Source organism: Lacerta agilis, chromosome 16 (genome assembly GCF_009819535.1).
Source record: "Lacerta agilis isolate rLacAgi1 chromosome 16, rLacAgi1.pri, whole genome shotgun sequence".
Classification (NCBI taxonomy): domain Eukaryota; kingdom Metazoa; phylum Chordata; class Lepidosauria; order Squamata; family Lacertidae; genus Lacerta; species Lacerta agilis.
The window spans coordinates 19163173-19175962 of NC_046327.1; the positions used below are offsets into that span (position 1 = coordinate 19163173).

The following is a 12790-nucleotide window of genomic DNA, read 5'->3' on the forward strand; positions in this document are numbered from 1 at the left end:
TCAAATATGCCCCTTGTCTGGTCCTTCTGCAAGCCACAGGCCAAGGGGCACATTATTGGTGCCACTGAGCCAACAGCTACAGATGTCCCAATGCTGAGGGGCCAAGGTTCACCACTAATACGAAATTGACAAGCTGCTTCCCACCTCTCAGATCTGCTGAGTCGGTGTAGCATCTTGAGGATCTGGCAATGAGCTGGTGGGGTTAGGTGTAGGAGTGTGTGCACGCCTTACTAAAAAAAAATCAAGACTATACAAAGCAATACAATTTTGATGACTTCTCTCATTCTTCTACCGCTTTTGGAGAGGGTTCAAACAAAATATGATTTCTAGAGCTTTTCTAGGTTCCCACCTAACCCAGTTTATGCTTCACTCGGCCACTAGTAACTAGTTAAGTCTGTGGTTTTACACAGAGGGGGAAAGATTTAGGAATGTCTCTACAGCAGAGATTTAGAATCTGTGGCCCTCAAAATATTGGAACACAACTCCCATCATTCCTCACCACTGGCCTGTCTGGCCGAGGCTGCTGGGATTTGGAGTCCAACAACATCTGGAGGGCACCAGGTTCCCTTTCCCTGCTCTATGGTTAAACAAAAAACAAAGAAGTTACTAATTCATGAGTGCACAGAGAGAGCCTCCCTTAAAAGAGAACTGAATTAAGGGAGATGGATTAGCACTTTAAGAGGAAATACAGAAAATACTATCAATAAACCAGCATACAGGTGTATCAGTCGCAAGCAAACAAGTGAAGAGAAATAAGAAGAATTGAACAGAAGCAGGTTAACCTAGGTCAGCACCACAGGTATCCTTTAGACTCCTTAGCAGAGATAAGTGGGTTTATAATTTGAAATAGAGGATTGGCACTGTTAAAGAAATATTGTGGAGGCAAAATACCACAGAGCAAGCACAACCCATGCTCACCCTCCAAACAGATAACCTTAAGATACAAACACTTCCCCCAAACATTCCAGTAAGGCACAAGTTTCCTTCTTTTAACAAAAGCCATTGAAGATTGCTGGGCGGGGTGGGGGCTTGGGGGCGAGTTTCATTTTTAAAATATCCCTGTTTATGTTAGGAAAACTCCCAGCAAGTAGAAAATTTGCACATTGGGGGTGGCAGTTGTAGTCTAGTCCTTTCCACGGTGTATAGAAAGTTGTATTCGCACATATGTGTGCACACGGAGAGAGCACTTTAAAAAATACAATTATTTCTCACCCCTTCATTTACAGTCCAGTGTTGTACAGTCCCTGGATGGAGTCCATTTTGCTGAATGTTTAGATCAGCTGGTCAGTCCAGTCTTCTATTTCACTACTTTTTATGAGATGTGTGTGTCTCTACTCAACATGAAAGAATATTCCTAAACTAGAATGGGTTTATGTGTTGCCAGCTAAGTACAGTCAAAGCTCAGTTCCCAAACACATCCATTATTGTACGTTTCGGCTCCCAAATGCTGAAAAAACAGAAGTACATGCTCTGGTTTTTTAACGTTTTTCGGAACCCGAACGTCCGATGCGGCTTCTGCTTGAGTGCAAGAAGCTCTTGCAACCAATCGGAAGCCGTGCCTCGGTTGTTGAACGTTTCGGAAGTCGAATGGTTTGACTGGAGATTTGACTGTACTGTCAGTCAATCACACAGGTGCTTTTAGAAAAGAACACCAACTTTCTTTTAAGCATTCACACTTGGGGTCCAAGTCCATATGAAAAGCTTCGTTGAAGTTTTATTCTCTTTAGTTCTAACACTCTGTGTGCCCTGCCCTGCAACATTTTGCTTCCATTTCTTCAACATGCACCAAAAGCTGCCTTGCATATTAAGACCAGCTAAAACTTGTCTCCCAATCACTCCTTAGTTACTAACTGGACTAAGAGATGTAGGGTAGGGCTGGATTCAGCTAAGTTGTTGCGGTTGCGGGAAGACATCTGCTAGCGCAATGGGACTTCCCCCTTTCCCCCAGAGCAGCCCCTACTAAACTGGTTCTGTAGTGGTGTACGACAGCTGAAAACAATGCCAATACATTTCATATCTGGCAACCAATGTGCCCCTTTGGTTTCAGATGGGTAAAGGTAAAGGGACCCCATACCATTAGGTCCAGTCGCAAACGACTCTGGGGTTGCGGCGCTCATCTCGCTTTACTGGCCGAGGGAGCCGGCATACAGCTTCCAGGTTATGTGGCCGGCATGACTAAGCCGCTTCTGGCGAAACAGAGCAGTGCACGGAAACGCCGTTTACCTTCCCACCGGAGTGGTACCTATTTATCTACTTGCACTTTGACATGCTTTCAAACTGCTAGGTTGACAGGAGCTGGGACTGAGCAACGGGAGCTCACCCTGTCGCGGGGATTCGAACTGCTGACCTTCTGATCGGCAAGCCCTAGGCTCAATGGTTTAGACCACAGCGCCACCCACATAGATGGGTAGATGAGTCTAAAAAGCCCGGGATGCAGATTTCCACGGCCCTCTAGTGGCCATGGTGACTCATTTACCAGAAGTAATGCATTCAGTGTTAACTCTGGAAGTGCATACTCAATTCTGACCAAACTAAGCCTCCTAGAGCATCAAGAGAAGAAAAGATGTAGAAATTTGGCAGGTTATTTTTTAAACGAAACCAGAAGCTCTGAAGTTATACATGTATTAAGACTATCAAAAGATACTTAAGTAGAATCAAATCCAGCAGCTACAGGACAATCCCTTTATTCAATTGTTGTAGGTCTACCAATGTATAGGGGCCAATGCATTGAACACAATTAGCATGTCATCTCTTATGTATAACTTGAGAGTTCAGAAACTTCTCAGTATGACATAGTTAACGTTAGCAGGTTAAGACCAGAACAATCCTGTTAGCATGCAACACAGAGAACACAGACAATTGAGGCATATTTACCTTGGACTGCTAAGAACGTGGGCATGGATTGATGAAAGTTGGAGGAGGGGGGAAAAATGGGCAAGGAAATAAGCATCACACGCAAAATCAAGATGCAAAATAAAAAGAAAACGAGAGAAAGCCCTCTCCAAAACAACCATCTCATAACCCTCTGAAAAACAAATCTTGCTTTCTCTCCTTAACGAATGCCTTAAGTCACATTAGGAAAACACTACTATAGGTAATGAAAACCATTAATGCTAGTAACCTAAAAAAATAAAAAAAGAGCACAAGCCATTGCAGTTTCATTTGTTTACATTGCTTTGAAAAGCATTTAATGGCAAGATATATAAAGAAAATAAGAAGCAATTTAAGGTTTGAGCTTCAAGTGATACTATACATCCAACAAATTCATATCATAACTGAAAGGAGCGTTAAGCAAGTGCAACATTGACACAGAACATAGAAACCTCATCGGGAGTCAAGTGAATGGCATTTCATTTAGCCCAAAAGTGATCTGCATGAATGTTCCTAATACCCCACTGAGGCTGGTTAGTTATGTTGCACTTCAGTGATATGTGCCAGTTGCAGACAATGGATCTCCCCACCTACTTACCCCCAGTATCATGTTTACTTGGCACACCATCAGTCTCAAACCGGTTTGCTTCCAAGTAAACACGTATGTGTTTATGGCGCAAGCGGCAATTCTCACAGTTTGGAAATTATTTCGTACTAACAATATGGAAACTGCAGTTTCAGAATCACAGACCTCAGACACAAGACCTTTCATCATCTACGGTGCCCCAGATTACTTAAGATGGGAGCCAAAAATTATTGTTAGCAAACCTGAAAGGCATTGGGCTTTCTATTCATTTCTGTTTTCCCTCGGAAAGCATTCTGTCTGCTCTTTAGAGCAATACTGGAGTGAGGGTGGAAGCAAGTCTGCTATTCAAAACTCATGTCAGTGCCATGTTACAAAGAAGAGAAGAGTTTGAATTTGATATCCCGCTTTATCACTACCCAAAGGAGTCTCAAAGCGGCTAACATTCTCCTTTCCCTTCCTCCCCCACAGTAAACACTCGGTGAGGGTAGTGGGGCTGAGAGACTTCAAAGAAGTGTGACTAGCCCAAGGTCACCCAGCAGCTGCATGTGGAGGAGCGGAGACGCGAACCCTGTTCACCAGATTACAAGTCTACTGCTCTTAACCACTACACCGCACTGGCTCTTTACAAAGAAAAAGGAACAAGCAAACACCAGCTACAAGACCCCTTTCGAAGTGTGGAGCTCATGCATAGTTCTTCGGATCTGGGCCTCAGTAGAGATAAAATATATTTTGGCTAAAAAGATATGAGCTGCAATGTGCTATGTTGTCGTAACCTGTCCAGGGGCCTTGTGGTGAAGGGCTGTGTGTTAAGAAAGCCAATATAAAAGCATAAATAAACCTTTATGCTGCTCGTGCAAATTGTTTCTTTTGGGGAGCAAGCGGGTGTCTATCTATAAGTTAAATATGGCATGAACTTTAATAGAGAGAACATAAAATTCATGGCGAACCATTTGGTTTGGTTTTATAGATTACCACAATAGCTTACCATTTTGCAGTGGGAAAATGTAGTTTTTTACTATTTACGTTCATAATATGTACATACAAGAGCCCTTGATTTATTGCACAGCATGATTTCAGCATGCAGGATACTAGCAATACGGATTGGCTCATTAAGAACTAACCACGCACAAATTCTGTAGTGGGGTTTTGCTTTCGGTTTGGTTTTTTTTTTACTCGGATGCTATACAGTTCTCCCTACCGTCACTAACCAATTCCCCATGGTCAAGTCCATCCACACCTGGGCCCTCAAAAGACCTTTACTGAAGTGTCAGCTTTTTCACCTTGCCCAGGAAAGGCCCTGCTTGAAAGAGACGGTTCCAGTCCATCCCAAAGGGGTTTCTCTCTGGCAGAAGACGGCGGCTAGCATTCAAGCGCCACACTTGGGAGAGAGCAGAAAGATGGGAGGAGGGCCAGCTGATCTACCCTTGGGCCTATGAGGCCTCTGCCCTTGGGTAACCAACAAAAACTGCATCATGAAAAAGGTGAATGGAAGACGGCTTACCATTGGTTACCTTAACCTTGAGGTCATAATCTCTCCACAGTAATAAGCCTCAAGCCTCTCTACAAGTTTAATGTACCATATTTTTCCATGTATAAGACTAGGTTTGTTTTTTTTACCAAAAAATAGGTTTAAAATTAGCTATATTGACTGAAGAGAAGAAAAGGTATAAGAAGTTAAGATTTGAATGTGATGTTTTAGTTGATAGGAATAAGTTTTAAGATACAAGATTTGTCTATAATAAATGTAAGATTAAGATTAGGTATAAGGTATTGGTTTTTATAATGATATAAAGTTACTGAAAGAAGAATTGAAATGAACGTATAAGAGAGGGCAAGAGGAGGTCCTAAGTAAGATTTGAAAGAAGATAAGGATTTTTAAAAGAAATTTGTGTTGTTTTTATGTGTTGGGGTATTGTGTTGTGTATGGGATGTGGGTATTTGTATTCGGTTTAATTTGGAAAATCTAATAAATTCTTTTGAACAATAAAGCATAAAAATAAAATTGGGGCTCATCTTATACATGGGTGGTGGTGAGGGGTGTTTTCTTAATTTGGAGTCCCCAAGAATAGGGGGTGTCTTATACACAGAAAAAATACAGTGCTTATTAGCTACGTGCCTTATGACAAGGGCTTTCCCTCTCCATAGTCTCTGTCCACAGAGGCTCGGCTGATGGGTGCCAGGGGCAAGAGGAATGCCCTATCCCCAAAATCAACATTTTTTCTGCCAGTTCTCCCAAGTTGCCTTCTCCCATAGAAGTGCATGCAGGTACAGTACTATGGGGAATCCATGCTATAAATAACCATTCAGCCATGGCGGAGCATTTTTTGGTAGCGCCTGGGGTGGGGTGGGCGCATGTGGTGCACCATGAGGGTGGCGCATGCCACTGGAGCGACCCCCACCCACTGGAGCTAAGCAGGGCTGCACTGCACCATCTGCCCAGCTGTGCAGTGCGGAGCCCAGCCAGACAATTCGGGCTGACATCGCCCTGGAAGCCCAGCACCGCTTTCTGGGACTCACAAAAGCAGCGCAGGGCTGGCAGGACGCATACCTGTTGCGTTCTTCTCAAGCCACCCTCCAGCTGGAGAGTGGCATGAGAAGGACGCAACAGCTCATGCGCCCCTCCAAAAACAGTGCCTGGGGCAATGTGCCCCCCCATCCCCCCATGTTATGCCTCTGCATTCAGCTAGGAAATTGTGCCCCCAAACCCCATTGATGCCTTCAGCTGCAGTGGCTGCCGATCATCTGAATAGGAAAGGTAAATAAAGGCTGGCGAACCCAGAACACAAGCACACTGCAGACACCCAGAACTGCACTGCGATTATAGACACAGCCTTCACCATGGGGCACCCATGTTGAAAGAGTTCCACTGGGTACTGGTAAACTTCCATGCATAATTAACTACACCAATTCTTATATTTAAAACTGCAGGGAAGCAGGGTGTTGGAGAATCCCTTCCACTAACTTTGGGGCTCTTCAGATATTTGGAACCACAACTCCCAGCATCCCTGAACATGGGCCATGCTGGCAGAGGTTGAGGGTAGCTGTAGTCTGACATCAACAGGAGGGCACCAGAGGATGGGTTAGGCTGGCTTCTATTCGGGGACGACGACTCTTGAGTGCCTCATCTGTCTCGAAGCTACACTGGCAGCTTCTAGTAGCAAGTATTTTCCTATGGTGTGCTCCCTCTCTCCCCACACACCCCAAAAAGTAGCTAATCTGTTCCATAATTTTAGTTTGTAGGGACCGGTTCCTACCTTTTTTATTCCAGGTAGTCTTTGAATGAGCTGGAAATTACATGTTAAATGCAAGGTTCACTGTTGATCCTTATAGGTCTAGTGCTGTACTATTCTTTGTATTTATAATATGCTCATGCTTTACTTAAAAAGACAAACAAACCATACATATGTTAAGCACCATCTTTTTCCTTTTTTTACACCAGAAACTGAAGTATGGCAGTCACAAGAGACAGGGCCTTTTCAGTGGTAGCCCTGTCCCTGAGACATCCCATCCAGCTGTGTGTCTGGCTGTGCACTTGAGTCTTTAAAGACTTCACTATTCCAATCTGCTTTTAAAATGAATGAACTTACTGATTCTAATTACTGCACTTAATTTATGCACTAGAGTTACTGTTTTAGGTTTTAAATAGTTACGTTTTTAACTGTGAGGCACCCCTTTTTGGCCCTGAAAGGCAATATAAAAACAGCTAAATAAACAAGCTAAATTGGAACATCCAATAATATTTTGAGCTTGCCAGGCTCGGCAGATGGGGATTTCTGTGCCTTTCACAAGTTTATTTTTACAGGTGGGGGAAGCAAGCCAATCAGAAACTGCTGTGCTTCAAGTGTTCCTTCTAAACATTCAGCTACTGGGATATTACATATTTCTTAACCTATCTTGGCTAGGATCCCACGTTGCCACTTGCTTTTAGCAGGTGGTCTGTGGACCAGATGGCATGGAAATGCAGGGTGTCACAGTGCCAAGTTGCACTGCATGAAACAGAAGGGTGGGAGTCAAAACAGAAACCTGGCCGCTGAGTGGGGCAGCAGACCTTATGCTCACTATTGCATCTAGTTCTGTCCTGAACTTGTGTGGTTGTGTCAGTACAATATTCTCAGTATGAGAACTCGAACCTCTCCAACAATGTAACATTTGCAGTATAAACCAGGTATGGGTTTTTGGTTTTTTTTAAAAGCAGCTTTTTTCTAGTGATGTACACAACTTTGCACACATATAATGCCTCTTACAGTCGAACCTTGGATCCCGAACACTTTGCGAGCCGAAAGTTTTGGCTCCCGAACGCCGCAAACCTGGAAGTGAGTGTTCCGGTTTGCGAATGTTCTTTGGAACCTGAACGTCCGACGTGGCTTCCGATTGGCTGCAGGAGCTTCCTGCAGCCAATTGGAAGCCACGCCTTGGTTTCTGAATGTTTTGGAAGTTCCAAAATCACATAACCACGATATCTTGAAACAGGATAAGCACAGATTCATCAGCTGATCCTATCATAACCCACCCCCCTTCCTGCTTTTTCACAAGTTTTGGAGAAGGCCATCTCTTTTTTAAAACCACATGTGGGGGAGGGGGAGACACAGTACATAAAATACCCAATGCAATGAGGTAGAGGTGAATTATGTTTGTGGATCTGCATTCCCTTTATCAGCACAGTCACAGTTCTACTTACTTGGCCACAGACTGAATAACCTTCGAAGATGTGTCCTTGATATTTGTGAGAAACCTCTCCGTCCCGCCCCTAAGAATATCAAAGAATCCGCTGTAAGTCTGGTCACATTCGGCTACCGTCAGACCTAAGAGCCAAGGGCACAGAAAAGTAACTGAGCACAATTTCAGTCCATTAGCTTCAGTGTCAAACAATTTGGTGATGCACTTAAACTCTCTCCTATATTTCTGCATTTCTTTAGAAAGGCTTAGTCCCATTATTAAACAAATGGTCAGAAAAGCAATTGCCCAGACGTGGTACTGGGAGATCTCACATATTTTGAAGCTCTGATTAAAAAAAATAAATGGGGGGGGGGGGGAATATTTGGGAATATACCTGCATTGTACATGTTGTTGAGCTGCCCTGCTGGCTTTGAGTTCTGTGTTACTACAGCTGAAGATGTCCTAGGCGGAGCATTATTTCCATAGCCTCCATTTTGTTCAAGGAGCTGGAAAGAAAAACCAGCAATTTCCAGAATTAGCACTTCTATCTCTTTCAAACACCCCACCCCACCAAAGGGTACAAACAATACAGAGCATCTTAAAGCCATTTGTCAGGTGGGATCCAGAAATGAATTGTATCCTGGCCATAAAATGGGTCCCGCCACTATTCCCTATTTTATTCATTTGGGGTTTTCATCTAATGAAGTTGGCAGAAAAATTAATTGAGGTGAAAAAAACTAAAATATTTATACGGAGGTCAATTAAGTAAAAAGGAGGATAATGCTCCTTTACTCTGGAAGAGGAAATGTCAGCACATACCACTTCCCACAGCCATGTGTGTGTGTGTCCCATAACACAGCACAGAGGTTAGAGGAGAGTCCAGGTCCAAAAAGGCTGAAGACTGCAGCTCAAGCTCTTAGCCTCTACACCAGCAAAGTCCTTGTTTCAACTCTGCCCTCCAAAAGCAATCTCGCTAGGTAGCTTTAGGCAAACTATCACCCTCTCAATTGCCTATCGGCCCAACCTCATATTGCTTCTTCTGCACTAGAGAGATTGTACTGATCTACTTTACAAGAGGGATGCAAACGTCACATTGTATGTGAAGCACCAAATGTGTTTGGTAGATTGTGGGAAGGGAATGTTGCAAAGTTTGATCAGCGCTTATATTTCAAGCAGTCCAGAAATAATAAAAAAGATTATTCACATGCAAATGCCAAGATGACTAGAACTGAAGCAGATATTGCTCCCTACCAGCCTCCCCCAAACTCATGCCCACCAACTGTTGTGTACTACAGCCTCCATTAGCCTCAGTCTCCATAGCCAATGGCCATGGATGATGGGAATAGTAGTCCAAAATGCTGAGGGGCACCAGGTTGGGGTTCCTCTACATCAGCTACTCATTTCCCTTATTCCCTGACTTCTGAGATCAGAGTCCCGAGGATGGGGAACAGAATTTATTTAACAACATTGCTTTTGGAAGAATTGTACAAAACACACCAATCTATTTGCCTTATTCCAACATTGGCGCATCTTCAACTGGCAATTTGGAGTTTCAGTGCAGAGAACCCCAAACCATAAGGCTTTGCTCAATAGCTCCAGTTACCTCTGTGATAGGGGACTTTGGGTTCACATTTCTAGCAGCTGCGATCTCCTGCAATTGATTCACAAGCTCCGTGATGGACAGCCTCTCTTCTGGATTCACTTTCAGACACGATCCTAATAAAACGACACAATAGATTATTAAAACAGGGGTTTAATCTGCAGATCTCAAAGACAAATTTCTGCCCTAAGATTTCTATCCTGCCAGTCATCCAAAGAGACTTTCAACATGGGTAAAAGACATGGCTAACAAATATTTGCATAACTTCAGTTATACCACAAGATATGGCTTTAATTGTTTCAGTGATCAAGGGCTTCGAACTGTGAATAGCCAAGAATTCTCTAAGAAAAGGGGAAAGCTCAGAACATGTTGGGCTGTATAATACTTTTAGTCACCCAGGAGTGGTGAATCCCTTCCACATATGCTAGAACAAGGCTTCCCTAAGCTGGTGCTTTCCAAATGTTTAAGACTCCCAACTCCCATCATCTCTGATCACAGGCCATGCTGGCTTGAGCTGATGGAAGTTGTAGTACACATCATCTGGTGGGCCATAAATCCCCTACCTGTGCACTGAAATAAAGTCAACACTACAATAAAATAATAAAAAGATGGAACGGTTAACTTCACTGCCACTTCTAATTTCTTATATTCATGGATTTTCTCTTCAACCTGCATGTATACTGTCATTTCCCATTAATTACATGAACAGAAACTATTTTTTTTAAAAAATATATATATAGGTGCATTTTTGCAAAGGAAACTAACAAAAAGAACCTTAAATCCATACAGAACTATCAATTCATTCCCCTTTCATTTGCCCCAAGTGAATTTAGCATTACAGTCTTGAACTTACGAATGAGATCATGAAACACTGTGTATCTTGTGTCATTCTGTGGAATCGAATATTTTCCATTGACTATTCGAAGCTTGGCTCCATCTTCAAATGGATGTTGCCTGAAGCACAACAGATAGAGGATGCAACCCAATGCCTGCAGGGAAAGAATGCAGAGGTTACAAAAAAACCCTCCCCAAATTCCTAAATAGTTAAGTTGTTCCAAGTTTAAATTGAATCATCTATGGGAGCTATTATTTCGTTTCATCCAATAACCTATGGTATTCAATTACTTCAGAGCAGACTACAGTCCTGGATGAACTGCTGCAGCCATGATGAGTGCTAACCGCAGTTTATTGCCTTAATCCTAGTTAAATCCCACATGAAACCACGGTGTGGCTTCCCAGATTGATCCCTGCCGATGAAAGGATACTAATGAGCCTTGGTTGCCACCCCAAGTTTGTATTTCAACCACAACACAACAGAGGGTGGCAACACGAGAACCGGCCTTTCCAATGGTGGCTCCTGCTCTCATGGGAAGGCACACCTGGTGCCATTTACTTATCTTTAGGCGACAGGCAAAAACATGCCTTTTTCAATCAGGCCTTTCACCATCTATGGCCTATTTGTGTGGCTAAGATGTTTTAATGCAGTTCATTTAAAAAAAAAACCTGGTTATAATGTGTGTGTTTGTTTTTTGCTTAAAATATTGAAAGTCGCTTTGAGCTGCCACGGCAAAAAAAAGCAACTAATAAATTTAATAAATAATCGTAACCCTTCAGCCGTTCCCACACCCTGCTCTCCAACCCAGGAATCTTAATCTGCTCTGTCAGAGATGAGGAGGACAGGAAACGCAGGCGATCAGGTCAAAACTGAGCAAGATGTGCATATAAGCACTGAATCAATTTCTAATCAAGTACAGAAGTTTGGTAAGCTTGACACCCAGCAGAGCAATACAGAACAATCTGCCTGCCCATCAGTTCTATACATTCTCCTGCTGATTTCACCACCCTATACAGAGTCAAACCATTGGTCCATCTAGCTCAGTATCATCTACACTGAGTGGCAGCGGCTCCCCGGGCTTTCAGACAACACCTTTTCCCAGCCCTACTTGGGAGTCACTAGGTACTGAACCTGGGACTTTATTGCATTCACGGCAGATGCTCTACAAACTGAGCTACTGTCCTTCCCCACAAACTGATCCTGAGTGCCTCAGGACAAGATCTGTACTGATCATGCTCCCATATATTCACAATGTAAAAGGTAAAGGTAAAGGACCCCTGGACGGTTAGGTCCAGTCAAGGGCGACTATGGGGTTGCGGCGCTCATCTCACTTTCAGGCCGAGGGAGCCGGCGTTTGTCCACAGACAGCTTTCTGGGTCTTGTGGCCAGCTTGACTAAAGCGCTTCTGGCACAACGGGACACCGTGATGGAAGCCAGAAACGCCGTTTACCTTCCTGCCACAGTGGTACCCATTTATCTACTTGCACTGGCGTGCTTTTGAACTGCTAGTTTGGCAGGAGCTGGGACAGAGCAACAGGAGCTCATTCCGTCACAGGGATTCAAACCGCCGACTTTCTGATCGGCAAGCCCAAGAGGCTCAGTGGTTTAGACCACAGCGCCACCCGTGTCCCTACAATGTATTCACAATGTATTCACCAGTAAGACTGGAACATTGTCTCCTGTTCACTGCATTGTGCTTAAGGCATTCCTATCAGTACATTCTATCAAATCCGTCAACAAGAGAATTATTCTCTCTCCCGCCTCTCCCTCTTCCTTCCGAGCTTCAATTAGAAAAAACTTCCAAATACCTCTTTTCTTTTAGCTGTACTTCCTTAGAGCTGCACTGACTCCCCCCACTCCCACCAACCAGTTACATAAAAATGCAATCCTCCTATCCCTGTTTGGCTTTAACATTCCCAATGTTCTTGAAATCTGTGTGCTCGCGTATACCGTATTTTCCGGCGTATAAGACAACTGGGCGTATAAGACAACCCCCAACTTTTCCAGTTAAAATACAGAGTTTGATATATACTCGACCGCAGATTCTCCACCCGGCGTATAAGACGACCCCTGACTTTTGAGAAGACTTTCCTGGATTAAAAAGTAGTCTTATACGCCAGAATATACAGTATGTCTCTTTTCCTCCAGTTCCTTGTGTTGCGTTGTCCTTGTAAATTTCCAGATGATTTTGCACGGACTTGTCTATTCTTAATTCAATGTACAGTGTTTGGTAGCTTAAAGC

At 43.5% G+C, this 12790-nt stretch overlaps 1 protein-coding gene across 1 annotated transcript in view; it reads right to left on the reverse strand.

Moving 5' to 3' along the window:
- Positions 1-12790, reverse strand: part of GAK (cyclin G associated kinase) — a 69508-nt gene that overhangs the window by 31958 nt on the left and 24760 nt on the right. Inside the window, exons 8-12 of the mRNA XM_033174017.1 lie at positions 10567-10702; positions 9717-9829; positions 8508-8619; positions 8136-8259; positions 2875-2883 (exon numbers count right to left, since the gene is read on the reverse strand). Of these exons, the coding sequence (XP_033029908.1) occupies positions 2875-2883; positions 8136-8259; positions 8508-8619; positions 9717-9829; positions 10567-10702 (494 nt within the window). The remainder of the gene's footprint in view (positions 1-2874; positions 2884-8135; positions 8260-8507; positions 8620-9716; positions 9830-10566; positions 10703-12790) is intronic.